This window comes from Podarcis pityusensis, assembly GCF_964106645.2.
Source record: "Podarcis pityusensis genome assembly, chromosome: 18".
NCBI classification, from domain to species: Eukaryota; Metazoa; Chordata; class Lepidosauria; order Squamata; family Lacertidae; genus Podarcis; species Podarcis pityusensis.
This window is the reverse complement of record NC_138043.1, coordinates 9,394,671-9,415,131: the sequence shown is the minus strand read 5'-3', so window position 1 is coordinate 9,415,131 and position 20,461 is coordinate 9,394,671. Positions and strand designations below refer to the sequence as shown.

Sequence of the window (20,461 nt, the reverse complement as noted above, 5' to 3'; positions counted from 1 at the left end):
TAATCAGATGTCAAACAGATAAACAATATATGACTTTTGGAAGACACCTGAAGACAGCCCTGCACAGGGAAGAGTTTAATGTTGTGTTTCCAATATTTTGTTGGAGCTGCCAAGAGTGGCTGGAGAAACCCAGTCAGATGGGTGGCAAAATAATAATAATAATTATAATATTTCTGAATTTTAAATGGCTGGAACCTGCCCTGGAACTTGCTGGTGAAGGGCAGGAAATAAATAAATACTATTAATATACTACTAGTAATAATAGTTTAGTTTTTACCTTATTTTTAATGCCCTCATACCAATTTGCCAGTAAAGGGAACCCTGACCATTAGGTCCAGTCGTGACCGACTCTGGGGTTGGGGCGGTCATCTTGCTTTATTGGCCAAGGGAGCCAGCGTACAGCTTCCGGGTCATGTGGCCAGCATGACTAAGCCGCTTCTGGCGAACCAGAGCAGTGCATGGAAACACCGTTTACCTTCCCGCCAGAGCGGTACCTATGTATCTACTTGCACTTTGACGTGCTTTTGAACTGCTAGGTTGGCAGGAGCAGGGACTGAACAAAGGGAGCTCACCCCGTCACGGGGATTCGAACCGCCAACCTTCTGATCAGCAAGTCCTAGGCTCTGTGGTTTAACCCACAGCGCCACCCGCGTCCCTAATTTGCCAGTACTCTAGTATAAGGAGAAATTTGCACTAGAATTTGCCAGTACTCTAGTGCAAATTTCTCCTTATACACATTTTCTTATATGCAATTTTTGCCTGATCCACAAAAGTTTTTGAGAGGACTTTCCTGCAATATTAATGAATCTTATTTATTATTTTCACTAACTTTTTCTCCCCCCCCCCCTTTTGCATGCATTACTAGGCTGGAGAGCTTCACTGCAAAACTGCGATAAGTGCAAATTTTGAAGGATGGTTCTGTGCTCATGTTTGCTTACTGTTTCCGAAAGGGTGAATTAGATATAGGCTTGCATTAAAAGCCTAACAGCACCAAAATTCCTCCTCTGACCCGCTGTTACTGTATGCATTAGATAATAGGCTGAATATATTGAAATGTGCCAAATTCACCTCGGCTTCCATCCAACAGCGTTGCCTGTTATTTTTGAACAGTATCACAAATTTTAATCTATGTGACGAACTTTGTGGGGAGTTTGGGGGGCCTTTTCTGTAGTTGTATTGCTTTAAACTGTTTTTAATATTGCATTTTAATATTACTGTTGTGTATTAATTGTTACAACCTGCCCTGGGACCTTAGGGAGAAGGGTGGTAATAAATTGATAAATGATGAGATAATAAAAAATGTTTGATTATACCAAAACAACAACCCTGAAGCTTTTTTTTCTGGAGATTATAGGGACAGAATTTTCCCCCCAAAAAGACGGTTGAGTTGTTTATGTATGTAACTACAGCAGCTAGGATTCTTTATGCACAGAAATGGAAAGATGAAGGAGTTCCCACCGAAGAAAAATGGATAAGAAAAGTGATAGACTGTGTTGAATCAGAAAAGCCAACAGCTAAAATAAGAGAACTTAATGACGACTGCTTTATGGAATTAGAGACGCATTTTCCAGGCTATTCAAAGAAATATTATAATTCAATGAATTCGTGAGCAGGATTTGAACTACGAGCAACAGAAATAATTAGACATTATTGTATTACGGTTAGGATATAAAAGATGCAGTAATGAGATAGAATGAAAATCCCCTACAGAAAACGGAATGCAATGTTGATAAAACAAAAGGAAAAATTAATTTGCATTGGAACTTTATGTGAAATTTGTGGACATTTAATATTTTATATATACTGCGTCTACTCATACTATTAAAGATAGTGGTGTTATTATTATATTTTGTTTGTGATAATGTAGGTCTTTGAGTGAATTAATGCCTTATTATCCCTTTGCAGCCACACTGCATCTTTGTACTTCCAGGCTGCGATGCTTTGTGGTTTGCATTTTTTAGTTTTCTTTATTTCACACGGCCTTCTTTCTTTTTTGTTATGCTTGCACTTGGGATTTTTGGGTTAACAAATCAGTAAAAAGCAAAAGCCAGGGGGGGCAATGATGGGATATCTCCATCCTGGAGAAAGCGCAGAGACTCGAACTCAGCACCAAGCAAACCCAACGAGCTCAACGGGTGCAGGAACCTGGTTTTCCCCTCGGCTGCGAAAGGGGGCACCAAAGACCCCCTGGGTGAGTGCCATCCTTTCCCCTGCTACGCCCTCCTCGGCGGGAGTAGAAGAACCGGGACTTACCTCTCACACACGCGGACCGTCCAGGCGGCGATAATCCAGGAGGAGATGCTGAAGACCAGAAGGACCGTCCCGGGGCAGATGGTCATGAGGGTCTTCATGACGAAGCGGGTGTTGAAGTTGATCTTGTTGAGGGCCCCAATGCTCCGCGAAGAGGCGTCGGTGAAGAGTTTGCTGTGGAGAAGCATGACCCGCCCAATCAGGTAGAGCCGGAGGAACATAGGGATGGAGAGGATGATGTCCACGTCGGTGTTGGCCTCCGAGGTGGCGTACGTGAACGCCAGGCGGGTTGTCCACGTGAAGAAGTACTGGCCCGGGATGGGATGGATGGCGCAGACCAGGAGCTCCAAGGTGATGAAGAAGATGCGCTCGTAGGTCATGGCAATGCGCCAGTCGTCCGCTCCGTTGTCCACCATGAAGAGCTGCAAAAAGGGAGGGATGGCGTTCAGGCCAGGTTTGTGGGTACAGAAACCGCACACCCGCCATGGTCCAAAACAAGGAAGGCGGGCACTTACTTGGCAAGGGCCCTTCGTAGCCAAAGGAATGCGCATGGCACAAAGCCAATTCTAGATCTTACTTAATGGTGGCTCTTGAGTCTTTTATACATTTTATGTGTTTAATAGGTATTGATTTGCAACGTTTTGTGGATGATTGCTTCCCCCTCTTACGATTCTATTGTCTAACAAAGAAAAAGGGTAAAGGACCCCTGGATGGTTAAGTCCAGTCAAAGGCGATTATGGGGTTGCAGTGCTCATCTCGCTTTCAGGCCGAGGGAGCTGGCGTTGGTCCACAGATAGCTTTCCGGGTCATGAAGCCAACATGACTAAACTGCTTCTGGCGCAATGGGACACCGTGATGGAAACCAGAGTGCACAGAAACGCTGTTTACCTTCCCACCAAAGTGGTACCTATTTATCTACTTGCACTGGCGTGCTTTTGAACTGCTAGGTTGGCAGGAGCTGGGACAGGGCAACGGGAGCTCACCCTGTCACGGGGATTCGAACTGCTGACTTTCTGATCAGCAAGTCCAAGAGGCTCAGTGGTTTAGACCACACCGCCAGCTGCGTCTAAATTGTCTAAATTATGCCAATAAAGGCTGAATTAACAACAACAAGAAGAAGAAGAAGAAGAAGAAGAAGAAGAAGAAGAAGAAGAAGAAGAGCAAGACCAACAACAACAACAACAACAGATGATTGATAGATATTAAATAGATATCCCCCTCCGCCAAGAGTGACACTTACAATTTTGTGATTTGGATTGAGGGGCATTGGCCTCCCTCAAACTTTTCCTGCTACTCCCTCCCAAATATTAATAACTGCAAGACACCATGCTCTTCTTTCTATGCGGTTGAGACGCTCACATTCATCACAATCTCATTGATTTGTTTGTTAAGGGCTCAATCCTTCCTCCACTCACCTGGGAGTGAAACCCATTGAATTTCGAGGGATGTACACCTGAGCAGGTGTGGAAAGGATGGAGCCATAAATCAGAGTGGGACTGGGAAGGAATGGATGATCAGCTCACTTAAAAAAACCCTTTAACAGGTCTGGTCGTGCAAATTTTGGACACGCAGAAGCATGAAACTCAAGGGATTTTAAGAACGCAAACAGAAACCGAGATGGAATAATGTTGTTTAGTGTGTGTGGTTTTCAAGGTCTGCCTGGCACCTCAGAACGTTGAGTTTCGTCGAGTGCAGAGTTGTGCTCTCTCCATCTATCAGTGAAGGGCAGAGCAAGGTCAAAGACCCTCTCAGCCCTTGACCCAGGATCTGTTCATTCCAGGGCCCACCTGCTTCCCTTTGAAAATGTCCTCCTCTTCCGCCTCACCTCTGCAGGGCTGAGGGTCAGTTCCTCCGCCCTCTGACGCAGCCCATAAAAACATTTTAATGGGAAAATTCTCCCTGCTGTTCAGTGGCGGGTGCTAGATGCCTGTGAGGTGTCACAAGCGGGCGCCTCGCCATTCGGCAACGGCACTGGCGCCAGCTGGGGCTGCTCGACTGAGTAATGGCTCCAGGCAGCAGCAGCCCCAAAGTCAGACCTGCCCCATCTGTTCCTCGTTCAGAGAAAACAGCAACAGCACCCAAAGCAAACCCTTCCGAATTGCTCCCACCTATGGACAAGAAAATCTGTTGATGATACACCTTCTTGGTTTCTCCCATTCCAGACCCTCCCAGTGTCCCTATTTTCCAAGGACAGTCCCAGATTTTCAGAAGCCATCCCGTTTTCGGATTTGATCCTGGAATGTCCCAGTTTTCCTTAAAGGTAAAGGGACCCCTGACCATTTGGTCCAGTCGTGGCCCACTCTGGGGTTGCGGCACTCATCTCGCTTTATTGGCCGAGGGACCCGTTGTACAGCTTCTGGGTCATGTGGCCAGCATGACTAAGCCGCTTCTGGCGAACCAGAGCAGTGCACGGAAATGCCGTTTACCTTCCCGCCAGAGTGGTATCTATTTATCTACTTGCACTTTGATGTGCTTTCGAACTGCTAGGTTGACAGGAGCAGGGACCGAGCAACGGGAGCTCGCCCCGTCGCGGGGATTCAAATTGCCGACCTTCTGATCGGCAAGTCCTAGGATCTGTGGTTTAACCCACAGCGCCACCCACGTCCCTTAGTTTTCCTTAGGACGTCCCTATTTTCATCAGAGAAATTTGGGAGGGTATATGGTTTTGCTCACTCTGTTTTAGCATCCTTGAAAACCACAGCCACCTTTCTCCTAATACAGGCAGGTTCCCGTTGCCATTTTGCTTAGTATATTGTTTCATAGAACTATAGAGCTGGAGGGGTCCCCAGAGGGTCATCTAGCTCAACCCGCTGCGATGAAGGAAGATTGTTGTTGCTGCTGCAAATGACTGTCGCAGACAGCTTTCCTCCATCATGTTACTAGAGTTCTACGGCGTTATCCAAGGAGGAGCTGAATGCTGGACAGTTCAGGGTAGGCGAAAGAAAATGCTTCTTCACACAGACACAGGGCATAGTTAAACTGTGGAACTGCAGGAGACAGTGATGGGTGCCAACCCGGGTTGTTTTAAAAGAGGATTAGACAAATTCACAGAGGGGAAGACTAACAATGGCAAGGAGCCATGATGCTTGCTGTGTTGCTGTCTCCATGACCTTGGGTGAAAGATTCCTGCATTGCAGAGGGTTGGACTAGATGACCGCTGTGGTCCCTTCCAACGATTTAAGAACCCTGGGTGATACATATTCAGTGCTAACCCTACTCATGGTAGACCCGTTGAAATGTCTAACTCCAGTTTCGCTTCCCAAGAGAGGCATGCATACAAAACCCTAAATGTCTCAGGCCCCTTCCTGACAGATCAGCAGAGAGGGCCCTCTTGGAAATCCCTCCACCCTCAGAGGCTTGAGGGGTGGCAGCCCAGGAGAGGGCCTTCTTTGTGGTGGTCCTAAGGTGTGAGATCCCCCCCCCCGTGTGTGTTTGGTATCTAAATTGCACAGCTTCCAGCAAATCCTGAAGACACACCTCTTTAACCCTGGATTTTGACATTTGAGGCTCAATCAGCAGAGCATGGGACTCCTGATCTCAGGGTTGTGGGTTCGAGTCCCATTTTGGGCAAAGGATTCCTGCCTTTCATGGGGTTGCACTAGAAGCCCCTTGTGGTCCTTTCCAACTCTGCAGTTTGTGATTCTATGTTTTTAGGACCCACCTTATTCCTGGGATTGCAAGTCATTTCAAACCATTTTTAACATCGTGTTTCAATTGCTCTTGGACCACAGGGAGGAGGGCAGGTAATAATAATAATAATAATAATAATAATAATAAATAATAAATTTTATTTATACCCTGCCCTCCCCGGCCAGAGCCGGGCTTAGGGTGGCTAACACCAATAAAATCAGAGTAAAAGCATAATAGGGGAAAGAAAAAGAAAATTAAAATGCAGCCTCATTTTAAAAGTAGCTGATAAATCAAGACCATAAGGGGAGGGAAACATAAGGGTCAGACTGAGTCCAAACCAAAGGCTCTGTCTTGCAGGCCCTGCGGAAAGATGTCAAGTCCCGCAGGGCCCTAGTCTCTTGTGACAGAGCGTTCCACCAGATTGGGGCCAGTACTGAAAAGGCCCTGGCCCTAGTTGAGACCGATCTAACCACTTTGCGACCTGGGACCTCCAAAATGTTGTTATTTGTGGTCCCATGGGTACATGGGTCCTAGGCCGCATAGGGCTTTAAAGGTCAAAACCAGCACCTTAAACCTGACCCTGTACTCCACCGGGAGCCAGTGCAGTTGGTAACGCACTGGGTGAATGTGATCCCGCGCCAAGAACCCCGTAAGGAGCCTCGCCGTGACATTCTGCACCTGCCGGAGTTTCTGGGTCAGCTTCAAGGGCAGCCCTGCGTTAACAATAATAAGATATTTTCGGCTTTCGTACAAAACCTAGATTCTCACCTGGATCTCTCTCGCGTGGTACATGATGATGAGCCCCAGAAGTATCATCGTGGACAGGCTGATGAGGCATTTGAGGGCGAATGAATATGAAGACTCCTAGAGGGGCGAACGGAGATGAGACATGGTGCATTGTTAAACTGAGGAACTCACTGAGACAGGATGTGGGGATAGACACCAACTTGAATGGCTTTAGAAGAGGATTCGGGAGTGGCGGGGGGGGGGGGGAATCTACAAAGGAGAGGGCTGTCAACAGCTGCTATGTCCCACCTCCTACATTGGAATAATACCAGTTGCTGGGAAGAGAGTTGTGCTAACTTGGGGGCTTCCCTCCCAGGCCAGATGAGCCGTTTTGAATTCTGATTCTGCCTTCTGCGGCATTAGCTACCCCCCTCTCCCGGATTGGTGTCGCCTACAAACTGAATGAGCAACCCCCCTCATCAAATTTTAGTTAAATCTTTTAATTGCGTATATTAAATCATATTAAATATATTGCAAATACTTTAATTCACGATGTGAAATTTTAATTCAGCGGCATGGACCATGGGTTCTGTGTCAGAAGTTCACCTGCAGACCACCCGGTATGAAAAGTTGGACTATCCTGGACTAAAATTCCAGCTTGTCGATATCTACATTAAAGTGGGGTGCCCAGAACAGAAGATGCGTCTCTTTATCCTTTGACAACTGGTATGCATATCATTAGGATCATATGTGGTGGGATTGTAATGTAATTTAAAAAAATTGGGAAATGATATACAACGAATTGAAGATAATGTTCCATTTAACATTTGTTTTAAAACCTGAAGCATTTTTGTTAGGGATTGTAGGGAAAGATCTGCCTAAAAAGCTGAAAAACATCTTCATGTATGCAACAACGGCCGTGAGAGTTTTAATAGCACAAGGATGGAAGACTGAAGAAACCCCAACTAAAGAATCATGGTAAGAAAAATTGATGGACTATGCAGAACTGGCAAAACTGACATATAAGCTATGGGACAAGGATAACTGTGACTTTAAGGATAAATGGGAACCCTTTACAAAGTATCTGAAGACACAACAAAGCGAACTGGACTCCTTGGCTGGTTTTGAATAAACATTCACAAACTTTTCATTGATAATTATTACTTAAATAGTTTGAGGATCTATACAACTTTGTAACATGCAGAAAACAGCATTCTTAGAGAAACCAAAGACTGGAACTGAGGGAAGCCGCGGGTGGGGGTGGGTGGGTTTTGTGTGGGAGGGTGGGGGGAGGGAGGAAAAATGGGGGGGGGGAATAAGGATGATATGTTTCTGGTTAATATGTGCTGTTTTAACTTTGAATTAAAAAAAGTTTTTTTAAAAAAGGATCTACCTTGTTTCTGTAAGTCATTTTGAATTGCTTTATTGTTGCAGCCTGCCCTGGGACGTTAGCATTAAGGGCAGGTTGTAAGCTGTAACGATAATAATTAACAGTAATAGGAATCTGGAGGCCCTTACCTTGGTGTAGACCCCCCACGACAGCTCCGTCTCCGTCACCATGACCACGATCCCAAACATGCCAAAGATCAAAGCGTAGTCGCTCAGCCGCTTCCTCTTCTCGAACAGCGCCCTCCGGTGGCCCAGCCGGTAGCCGATGTTCTGGTTCTTCTTGTGGCTGCGTGGCCTCTCCTCGGCCTCGGGGTCGTCGTCCAGGCGGGGGTCCGACCCCTTGCTGCGCTCAGACTTGGAGACCACCACCTCCAGGCCGGAGTCGTGGAAGGTCTGCAGGGGCTGGGTCTCGGCGTCTAGGTCGTGGAGGTTGTGGCGGGAGGAACTCAGGCTGCTGAGGGGCCGGATGACGCCGCCGTTGTATTTGCAGCTGTTCATGGCTATCTCGGCAAAAGGGCTGGGCTCGCTGACCGTGCTCCTGGACCCAGCATGGCTCAGAATTTGGGAATCAGCATTCACCTGGAGAGAGGAGGTGCCAGCAGTGAATCACACTGTGCAAGTTGGAGTCAATTCTTTACTGGCAAAAACATGATCTGCACAGGGATGTCAAGCCTAATGAGCACAGCAGCCCGTCTCTGGTAGGTCTTAGCCCCATGAAGCAGTTGCTGAGAGTGAAGGTCCCTGTCTCCCCACAGCTGCCTAAGCCTCCTCTTCTCCAGGGCTTTTCCCCAAGCAATCCGGGACTATGCCTGCATGCAGCCAACCTCTCCTCTGCTCTTTTCATGCCTCTCCTGGTTCTGGGAGACAATGGGTGAGGGGAACTGGTTCATAGCTGTCAACTTACAGATTTGAAAATAAGGGACCAGCAGCCTCATAAATAAGGGATCAGCAGCCAAAATAAGGGATTTTCCAAGCACAGGTATGTTCAACTTCTGAGCCCCTCCAAGCCAAAGGCAGAAAGCCCAGCCAGCAGCCAAAACGAAGCCTCACGTGGTGGTTCCCACAGCACAGCAACCCGGCAAAGCGGATGCAGCAAGGGAAACCACCGTCACCTCTCCGCTGGGAAGTGCTGAGCAAAGGCGAGTCCCCAGGCAACGCGGCCGGTTTGATCAGCACAAGGCATGCAAGCTCCACCTCCCAGTCGTTCTTAGACTCCTTATTGGGTGAGCAACGCAGCCAGGCAACACAGTTGGAGCCTCCCTCCTCCCTGGCCGGCAGGGAGGGAGGGAGGGAGAGGAGCTGCTTCCTTTGAAACCCGGGAAATTTAAGGGACATCATCAATAAGTGACAGCAGCGGGACACAGGGCTGGGATAAGGGGCTTTCCCGCCAAATAAGGGACGGTTGACAGCTATGAGCTGGTTGCAGCAGGAGAAATCCATGACTCTTCCCCAGCCAGATCCATCTCTGCCTCTTGGCCTGCCTCCTCTCCTGCTTCAGGTTCTGCCTCTGATTCTGGACTGCTCTCTGCCACAGACTCTCCCTGCTCACTAAGCCCTGTTACCTCTCCAGCTTCTGACACCTCCTCCGCCCAGGCTTCTCCCTCTGGCCACTCACTGTTGTCCCACCACCACTCCCTGGGCTCTGAGCCTTCTTTCCTTGGGGTTCCCTCAGTTGGTTCCCCCCGCCATTCTTCTGCCTCCAACCAGTTACTGGTTCCTATTAACCTTATGATACCTGGAGACCTGATCATATACAGGTGAAACTCGAAAAATTAGAATATCGTGGGAAAGTTCATTGATTTCAGTAATTCAACTTCAAAGGTGAAACTAATATATGAGATCGACTCATGACATGCAAAGCGAGATGTGCTTCTACTTCTCAGAGGTCCAGTCTTGCTCGATTTGCAATCCTTGTTTTGCTGATTTCCTTGAATGTTCTAATTTTCTGAGATTGTTAATTTGGAGTTTTCACCAGCTGTACGCCATGATCATCGCAATGATAACAGATCAAGGCTTGACATATCTCGCTTTGCATGTCACGAGTCGTATCTCATATATTAGTTTCACCTTTTAAGTCGAATTATGGAAATCAAGGAACTTTTCCACGATATTCTAATTTTTCGAGTTTCTCCTGTATAGGAGAGTTTTCCCCAAGCAACTGGAGCCTGTGCCTGACAGCAGACCATAGCCATTGCTCCATCATGAATTTGTCCTATCCTCTTTTAAAGCCATCTAAGTCGGCGGCTGTCACTGCCTCCTTTCCCCCCAATTCCATTTTATTAACTATCAACATTTTTAACACAGCCAGTCAAAACACAGTTTTGCCTCTTCTCTTATTTTTGTCACCTTCCTGTTTTCCACAGAGTTGTCGTTTCTCTCCTTCTGTTGCTTCTATCTATCACATCAGACCCACAATATTATACTCTAATCACTTCGGCTGCTTGTAGCTAAAATCCTGCTTGCGAGTTCATCATACTATAAAATTTCTTTAAGTAGTCCAAAAAAACAGGCACCAGTTCTTCCATAAAACACTCATCGTAAGGTCCCCTGGCCAGAACCCCTCTGACATGATTTTCTATCTCCTCGCAGACACAGATAAGTATGTGACCTGGCGTGTAGCACTCTTTGCAACTGCCGCTAAGAAAATTAGAGCAAACTATATAGCCAAGGTAGCCACCGACTGTAAAAGAGATGAATTTATTTGACCCTATCTACATCAAGCTATATTCTATCTTTATCACCAAACTCCGAATATAATTGCACATTGTATCAATTAACATTATTTTTTAATATATCAGTGGCCATGTGATAATTTTAGCTTGTAAATTTTATTGTTTAATGTCTTAACTTGTATATTAAGGTACTTTTATAGCTCTGTTTAGAGTAGGTAATGACTTGATAATATAAATCTTTAAAGTTTTGTGTATTAATCCAGTGTATTTTCTTTTAATTGTTGAATGAATCTGTGTATATTGCGGCAGCCTTTGGCTATGTGCAATAAAACTGACTGAGTGACACGCATCATTAGATTCTCTTAATTTTGTTGTTGATTTTGCCAGTTCTGCAGGTTCCTGTGGCAGGGAGTTCCACATCTCAGCTCTGTGCTCCGTGAAGAAGGTCTTCTTTTTATCTGCCCCAAATTTTCCAATGCTCACCCTCATTGGATGCCTTCGAGTTCTAGAGTTATGACAGAGGAAGCAAAGACAGTCCTCTAAAATATTCTGCCTTCCATGCGTGTTTTCCTCTATCCGGAGCGAGCGATGTAGCTGGTTCAGTCAACGCACTGGACCAATGGACTGAGTCAGTGTACTACCTTCTTGTGCTCGCTTTGGACAGGCACCCAATTAACCCATCCGCGGACGCCTTTACCCAACCCCTTCCCCCAGTCGTGAGCGTTTAGCGGCTCTGGGAGGGTCCCGTGTGCCAATCAGACATCGCACCCTCTCTGCCAGGCTGCAATTGTACCTGCCGAGTCCTGCTTTTGTGACGGCCCTCCTCTCCCCCGAGATGGCGGCTTTGTTCCCCTGCCAAGAGGTTCCTTGCAGCCTCAGCGCAATGTTCGCGGTGTGGCTAATTACACCCTGCGGGGCTCAAAAGCTTTGGCACCAATATTTTCCTGTCCTGACGCCCTCCGAGATGTTCCCGGGACTGGCAGGCTAATTGCAAGGCAAGGTGACTCAGTGGCTCCCAAGGAAGGGAAGAGAGAGAAGGAAGAAGTGTGTGATGGAGCCGGCTTGTTTTGCTCCTGCTCAGGAGGGTAGGATTCGAACCATTGGCTTCAAGTTGCAAGAATGCAGATTCCAACTAAACACCGGGAAGAACATTCTGACAGTAAGAGCTGTTCAACAGTGGAACTGGACTCCCTTGGGAGGTTGTGGAGTCCCCTTCCTTGGAGTTTTTTAAGCAGAGGTTGGATGGCATTATAGCTTGAGTTGAGATTCCTGCATTGCAGGGGATTCAATTCTTACCCTTACAACTCTACAGTTCTATGACACCGGGAATTAGTAGCCTCAGGAGAAGAGACTGGGGCCTTGCAAGAAATGACCAGCTCATTCCGAAGTTACGACTAGAGGTGGAAGGATCAGAATGAAAGAACACCATTATTACTTATTCCTTATATATATATATATATATATGCCCTTCTCCTCCAAGGAGTTCAAGGTGCTGTAGATGTTTCTGCCCCGGCCTGCTTTGCAAAGTGTTGCTGCTGTGTAGCGTTCTGGTCTCCTCGCCTCCAAAAGGAGATGGCAACGTGGGAAAAGGTTCAGGAAAGGACAACCCAAATGATTGAGGGGGTGGTGGAGTTTAGATGGTACATGATAGAGGGTTACAAAATCATACATCACATGGAGAAAGCAGATAGAGAGGTTCTCTCTCTCTCTCTCTCATGTAACACTAGAACTCATGGTGGCTTCCAACATACCGTATTTTTCGCCCTATAGGACGCACTTTTTCCCCTCCAAAAATGAAGGGGAAATGTGTGTGCGTCCTATGGGGCGAATGCAGGCTTTCGCTGAAGCCTGGAGAGCGAGAGGCGTTGGTGTGCACTGACCCCTCTCGCTCTCCGGGCTTCAGGAGAGCCCCACCGCCAGCCCCACAAGCTCGGGGGACAGCGGGGAGGTGCAGCGCGCACGCAGCTTTGGCATCAGTCTGGGTCCCGTTCTGGGGGCTGGGGGAGGGGGAAGCTCGGGCTTCCCCCTCCTCCAGCCCTGCAAGCTCCCAGAGCGATGCCAAAGCTCCGCGCCTGGGGGGGGGGAATAAATTTTTTCCCCTTTATTTCCCCCCCCCAAAAAAAATCTAGGTGCGTCCTATGGACCGGTGTGTCCTATAGGGCGAAAAATACGGTATTAAAAACATAATAAAACCTTTAAAAGTTTCCCTATACAGGGCTGCCTTTGTATGTCTTCTAAAGGTTATATCGTTATCTCCTTGACATCTGGTGGGAGGGTGTTCCACAGGGTGGGCGCCACCACCGAGAAGGCCCTCTCCTGGTTCCTTGTAACCTCACTTCTCGCAGTGAGGGAACCACTAGAAGACCCTCGGAGCTGGAACTCAGTGCTGGAAGATGCGGGTGGAGACGCTCGTTCGGGTATACAGTGGTACCTCGGGTTAAGTACCTAATTCATTCCGGAGGTCTGTTCTTAACCTGAAACTATTCTTAACCTGAGGTACCACTTTAGCTAATGGGGCCTCCTGCTGCCGCCGCGCCGCCGGAGCACAATTTCTGTTCTCATCCTAAAGCAAAATTCTTAACCCGAGGTACTATTTCTGGGTTAGCGGAGTCTGTAACCTGAAGCGTCTGTAACCTGAAGCGTATGTAACCCGAGGTACCACTGTACAGGGCAGAGGCTGTTTATAGGGCTTTCAAGGTCAGCACCAACACTTTGAATTGTGCTCAGAAACATACTGGGAGCCAAAGTAGGTCTTTCAGGGCCGGTGTTATATGGTCCCGGTGGCTGCTCCCAGTCACCAGTCTAGTTGCCGCATTCTGGATTAGCTGCAGTTTCTGAGTCACCTTCAAAGGTAGCCCCACGTAGAGAGCATGGCAGTAGTCCAAGCGGGAGATAACCAGAGCATGCACCACTCTGGTGAGACAGGGAGCAGGCAGGGAGAGTCACTACCGGCGTTCCAGATGGAGCAGGATCCTCGTAGAGCAAGATAATGGTAGGGACATTGCCTACCACGCTTGCAAGGTTCCTGTTTGAGCATCTGGTTGGCTACTGTATGAACAGGTGGGCCACTGGCCTGATCCAGCAGTCTCTTCCTATGTCCTGTATCCTCGCTCTAAGTGGGGCTGCCCTTGAGACTGACCCAGAAACTCCAGCGGGTGCAGAATGCCGCGGCGAGACTCCTTAGGGGGTCCTTGCCGCGAGATCACATTCACCTGGTGCTATACCAGCTGCACAGGCTCCCGGTGGAGTACAGGATCAGGATTAAGGTGCTGGTTTTAACCTTTAAAGCCCTATGTGGCCTAGGACCCTCGTACCTACGGGGCCGCCTCTCCTGGTATGTCCCACAGAGGAACTTACGGTCTTCAAACAAAAACATCTTGAAGGTCCCAGGCCACAGAGGGGTCGGGCTGGCCTCAACTAGAGCCAGGGCTTTTTCGGCTGTGGCTCCAATCTGGTGGAACGCTCTGTCACAAAAGACCAGGGCCCTGCGGGACTTGACATATTTCCGCAGGGCCTGCAAGACAGAGCTGTTCCACCAGGCCTTTGGCCAGGGCACAGCCTGACCCCCTCCTCTGGCAATCTTCACAGAACTCTAGCTCAATGGTTGCCGTCAATTTGATTTGAATTAATTTTATAATGAAATGATTTTAGAATGTTGTATTATTTTATTGTTGTTAGCCGCCCTGAGCCCGGCTTCGGCTGGGGAGGGTGGGATATAAATAAAATTTATTATTATTATTATTATTAAGGTACGTGATCCGTCAAAAAAACCCCCACCACTTTTAACAATTTCTTTTAAATGGGGTGGGGTGGAATTGTTGAGGTATAAAGCCAATGAGCTTTCAAGGAAAACCCAGGTGATTGGCCCTCATCCCTGTGCATATAAGTGAATGTGCCGGGTACAGTATTTGGATAGGGCTCCAGGGCAGCTGTGCCACCCCCCCTTGAGGCATCTTTCACGGGCTGGTTTGGAAGTTGTTTCAAGGTGAGACAGGCCACTGTTCCATCTACTTCAGCATTGTCTACACTGACCGGCAGACATTGAACGTGGCTTATTCTGCACGCAAGGCAAATGCTTTGCTGCTGAGTTATGGCCTTTCTTCAAAGAAAGACGCTAGTCCTCAATGTTTGCGGGGTGGGGCAGACCTATATTTTGGGGGCCCTGAAGCTCAAACTGTCATCAGGGCCCCTTCTCAACCGGCAGTGAAATCTGGGCAACCACTGAAACCATCTTCTTCAAGGAGGGTTCTCCACAGCAGATCACCAGAGCTTTACAACATCTAAGCTACTAACACCAAACTTTTGGGATATTGAAATATATACAGCAAAAAAAAATCAATACATTTGACTCAAACCAACACGGCTCTAATTGGGTCTATGAGGCCCCCCAAATTAAGTGATGTGGGGTCCTTTTACCTAGAATCATAGAATCATAGAATCATAGAGTTGGAAGAGACCACAAGGGCCATCGAGTCCAACCCCTTGCCAAGCAGGAAACACCATCAGAGCACTCCTGACATATGGTTGTCAAGCCTCTGCTTAAAGACCTCCAAAGAAGGAGACTCCACCACACTCCTTGGCAGCAAATTCCACTGTCAAACAGCTCTTACTGTCAGGAAGTTCTTCCTAATGTTTAGGTGGAATCTTCTTTCTTGGAGTTTGGATCCATTGCTCCATGTCCGCTTCTCTGGAGCAGCAGAAAACAACCTTTCTCCCTCCTCTATGTGACATCCTTTTATACCTTGTGGGGGGCAAGCCCCATGTTGGGCGAAAGACTCCTGCAGTGCAAAGGGTTGAGCTAGATGGCCCTTGTAGTCCCTTCCCAACTCTACAGTTGGTCCCTTACCTTTCCCGCCCTGACCTGGCCACAGTGATCCATGCGACGGTCACTTCCAGGCTTGACTACTGTAATTCGCTCTATGCGGGGTTGCCCTTGAAGCTGACCCAGAAACTCCAGCGGGTGCAGAATGCTGCAGCGAGGCTCCTCACAGGGTCTCTGCCATGGGAGCATATTCACCCAGTGCTTGAGCAGTTGCACTGGCTCCCGGTGGAGTATTGGGTCAGGTTTAAGGTGCTGCTTTTGACCTTTAAAGCCCTTTGTGGCTTAGGGCCCTCGTATTTACGGGACCGCCTCTCCTGGTCTGCCCCGCAGAGGACCTTAAGGTCCATGAATAATCATAGTTTAGAGGTCCCAGGCCCTAAGGAAGTCAGATTCTCCTCCAGCAGGGCCAGAGCCTTCTCAGTGATGGCTCCGACCTGGTGGAATGCTCTGTCCCATGAGACCAGGGCCCTGCAGGATTTAACTTCCTTCTGCAGGGCCTGTAAGACAGAGCTATTCTGCCTGGCTTTCAATTTAAACTTAGCCCAATCTTTTATTCCCCTTCCTTCCTCCCCCCCCCCCTTTTATGAAGATTACCCGCTCTGGGATCCCACAGCTAATTCTCCCCTGGTCTCCTCGCTGGCCCAAATAGGACTAATTTAGCCAGCTAGACCTGGGGATTATCTAATGTTTATTGAATGGATTTTCCCCCTAAATTGATTTTTGAATTCTGAATTTATTGTTATTCACGTTTTATACTGTATTTTATGCTGGTTTTTTGTTGCATCAATTAAGTGTTTTAAATTTGTTGTTAGCCGCCATGAGCCCTTTTTTTTCAGAAAACCGGAACCGGGAAGGGCGGGGTATAAAATAATAATAATAATAATAATAATAATAATAATTATTATTATTATTATTACTATGAACCTATGGCCTTGAGCTCCCCAGAAATACTGCAGAACTTTCATTCTTCCTAGACTTAATTCCTTCCATAATTTCTAGACTAATTCCTTCCTTAATTCTCAGTTTGTAGGTGCCAAGCTAAATCTGTCTGGTTCAGCGATGTTTCTGAAACCTTCCTATTTATCAATGGATGTTGTTGCTGTTAAAACAGAAGATCATAGAATCGTGGAGTTGGAAGGGATCCCTGAGGGTCATCTAGTTCAACCCCCTCCAATGCAGGAATTCCCCCCACCACCGAGGTGGGGCTTGAACCCACAACCCTGAGATTAATAGTCTCATGCTCCGCCGACAGAGCTGTCTTAAATGTCAGGCAAAATTGAAATTAAAAGACATAAGGCAAACCTGCTGGGTCAGGGCAATAGCCCATGTGCCCCAACATCCTGTTCTCACAGTGGCCAACAAGTTGCCCCCCCCCCATGGGAAACCCAAAAAGCAGGACCTGAACCCAAGACCTGCTCTTTCTCCCCTCCTGTGGCTTCCAGCAACTGCTGTTCAGAAGCATTACTGCCTCTGGACTTTGGAGACAGAGCGTAGCCATTGTGGCTGGCAGCTATCAAAAGCCTTCTCCTCTTCTACAAATTTGTCCAATCGTCTTTTAAAACCATCGAGGTTGGTGGCTGTCCTTGCCCCCTGCAGGAGTGAGTTCCATAGTTGAACTGTGTTATATCAGCTGCTTATATCGAGTCCTTGCTCTCCTTTAAGGGGAAAACAATTTTCAAATGAATAAATAAATGGGGGGGGGGAGGCGGTGTCGGGAGAAGACTCCTTCTACAGGGCAGGGCTGTCGGGTCAAAGTGCAAATGCACACACACAGAGAGAGAGAGAGAGAGAGAGAGAGAGAGAGAGAGAGAGAGACCCCTCTAAAGGCAAATCGGTGATCTTGACGATGAAACCCAGAAGTAGTTTCTGGAAAAACCTACAAGGATACCAACTTGCATAAAAAAATTGGGGGGGGGGTGTACAGGTAAGCCCCACCTTGCCTAACTGATCACAATACACAGCTCATGTAGCCAGGATTTATGTTGAGGGGCAGGACTTATTTGGAGGGGGGGCAGAACCTCAGTTAAGTATTTTTAAGTATTTGCTTGATTTAGGGGGCAGCTGCCCCCTTCCCCCCTTGGCTACGCCCATGGGAACACGCAAATCATTTGAATGGAAATGGCCATCCATTGGGAGGGCCGTGACCCCTCAAATATTTTACTGGAGGGGGCGTTGACCTTGGCCCCTAGGAGTTGGTTCCTACCAGAGACAGAGAGCCGCTTGTCTCCTTTCCTCACATAGATACTGGGGGGCTGCAATAGAAGACTCTCCTACTCCCCATCTCCCAGGGAGGACAGGAAGAGAGAATGAACCTTGCTCTGAAATCCGCTCCTTGGCCTCACCCCCTTCTTCCGTATCAATGAAATCATCTACGGATCCCTGGTAGGCAAAGTTCGGGTCTGAATGGGATGGATCACGTGCGCGCACACAGAGTGCCTGGGGGTCGTTTTCCCCACCCCACAAATTGCGGGTTTCTCAAATTTTCAATGGGTCATTGGCCTGGTTCCTTCTGAGCTCCTTAAATAACAGGACCCCTGCCGCAACACTCCTTTCCAAGGAACGAAGCCTTGCTGTGGCAGACTTTTAAAAATAATACTAAAGCAACGACACCCTACTACGAATGCTGACAGGGTTTCTAGAGTGGAAAGGACTCTGCAGTTACTAAATAACTGGGAAGGAGGTGGATGGTGGTATAAACCCCAAATATGCCGCCCCCCCCTCTCTCTCCGAACACGCAGAATTTGGACATCAGTGAGATTGCAGCGAAAGGAATCGCTGAGGTGAGATCCTCCTTTTCTCAACCCCCTCCTCAAATTCTGCAGCAGTCTCCACACAGGTGCCAGAGACACCGAGATGGTGTTGCATGTTGTGCTGTGCGTTTTAAAAAACACAAATAGTATCCCCCCCCCCTTCAAAAACACAAATAGGCTGACCTCCCACAGATGGAGGGATAATTTTTTGTGTGTGATGTTGGTGTTTGGGGGTTGGATAGTGCCTTGATTTATTTATTTCTCTCATGGCTATCGATCCACTTTTCTAGGATGCTACAAAACCGCACGAGGACGGAGGGAGTCCGTCCCCCATCCCCACCCCACAGATATGTGTAGGTGCACAGAAAATGGATAAAGGCAATTTAAAAAGGGAAAAAAAAACGCATCAGAGGAAGCAATGAAACCGAACTCGCCAGCTGCAAAGGAACGATTCATTAATATATGGACAATGTGTGTGTGTATATATATATATATATATATATATATATATATATATATATATGGACAATTGCAAATAATTGCTTAGGGGCCAGTGAGGTCGGGTCTTCAAGTTGGGATTCTGGCTGAACAGGGCACACCAGCTGCAAAGGGAGAATTAAACAGGGTCTGTACCTGTGCATATATCGAAGGTGAGCGTCAGATGAGGCAGAGCGATTAAACAGAATAAATACGCATGGAGAGAGAGAGAGAGAGACAGAGCGAGACGGAGAGACAGAGAAGGATCATGCATATTAATTGCTTAGGAGCAAATGGGATTGGGTCTTGAAGTTCGCCACCAGGTTACAGAGAACACACAGGCTGCAAGGGGAAAATTGAACATCATAAACATGCATTCGAAGAGAGAGAGAGAGAATGTCTAGGGGCAAATGAGTCTTGGAGCTTGGCTACGGTCTTATGGGGGGCGGCAGGGGTGCTCAGCTACTTATAACGATGGGGACTTACTTACGGGGGGGGGCTGCCCATCCCTCCTCACAGCCTGCAGCCGTGACCCCTGGATGCGTGGCTAAGAACGTAGATCCCCCCCCCCCCCAAATCTGCCACCTTCTTCGATACCACCAACACCAAAGGAGGGGTTTATTGTTCGGGGGAGGGCTGATTTTACCTTCTGCGAGCCGAGGGTTCCTGGCGGCTGCTTCCCGGAGCGGCTGTGGCCAAGGCTGCCTCCGGGAGCCAACTTTCCCTGCAGAGGCGAGCGGCCAGGCAGAGCCCGCTCCTCGCCCGTCGGCGGGCACCAGCGGCACCCGGGCGCGCTCCGGCGCTGCCCTGCGTTTCCCGGCGCTGCGGACGAGCACGGCTGGCGGGGGGGAGGCGGCGGCGGCGGCGGCGGCAGGAGCCGGGGGGCTGCCCAGTGTCCGGGCCCCGATCCGGGCCAAGCGCCGCCCTCCTGGTGGGGGCAGGGGGAGTGCCAGCCGGAGGGCAGGCGGCCGGGGTCGCGGGCCCTCTGGAGCAAGGGGTAGAGCGAGAGGAAGACCAGCTGGCTGGGCGAGGGCCGCCCGGGGGCCAGGAGACGCGGGTCGGGGGCCGCGGCGGGCCGGACGGCGCCCAGGGAGCTGTCCGGGTGCTGAAACGAGGGAGCAGCAGCCCGGACCGCAGAGCGGCCGCCGCCTCTGCCGCTAGCGCGCTGCTGCGGCGGCGGCGGCGGTGGCGGCGGGTGGTGCTGAAGGACGGCTCCCGGCGCCTGCCAAGGCATCTCCCGGGCGCCGAGTCAAGCCCCTCTCGCCCGCCTGGCGCGCCACCCGCGGCTCCCCTCGCCCGGCTCTCCGGCGGAATCCGGGAAAGGGACCCTCTCCTCCCATTGGTGGGCTCCCTCCCCCAGCCCCTCCCCAGCCTTGGCCGCGCAGACCACCCGCCTCCCCTCCGCTGCGCCGCCCCTTCGACTCCTCGCCCTCCCTCCCTCCCCCTCCTCTTTCCGTCTCTCTCTTTCTAGGTAATCCGGGGTAATTACTCTTGGCGCAGGACGGCGGCTGTCTCCCCCACCGCTTCCGCTCAGTCTGCCCTCGTCCCTTTCTGCACTGCCAATGGGGAGGTTTTAGGCCCCAAGGGGGCAGAGCGCCTTATCCCCCAGGGTCGTCAGGACTGGGGTTTCGCTCTGTTTTTAAAGGGAGGTTTCCCGACTCGCTGGTACAGGCAGTGGCGTAGCAGAAAGGTTCCAGGTTCAATAATAGGAATCCTAGAATTGTAGACTTGGGAGGGACCTCGAG

General features: G+C 49.0%; 1 protein-coding gene across 4 annotated transcripts in view; it reads right to left on the bottom strand.

Annotated features, from left to right (window-relative positions):
• Window positions 1-20,461, bottom strand: part of KCNN1 (potassium calcium-activated channel subfamily N member 1) — an 89,921-nt gene that overhangs the window by 34,974 nt on the left and 34,486 nt on the right. For 3 of the 4 annotated variants that reach the window (XM_080989002.1, XM_080989001.1, XM_080989003.1), the window contains exons 2-4: window positions 8,125-8,574; window positions 6,649-6,744; window positions 2,254-2,672 (exon numbers count right to left, since the gene is read on the bottom strand). In XM_080989002.1, coding sequence (XP_080845128.1) covers window positions 2,254-2,672; window positions 6,649-6,744; window positions 8,125-8,493 — 884 coding nt within the window. In that variant the 5' untranslated portion in view covers window positions 8,494-8,574. Of the gene's footprint in view, window positions 1-2,253; window positions 2,673-6,648; window positions 6,745-8,124; window positions 8,575-19,362; window positions 19,465-20,461 lie in introns of those variants that run through there. The other variant, XM_080989004.1, reaches the window with a different exon arrangement.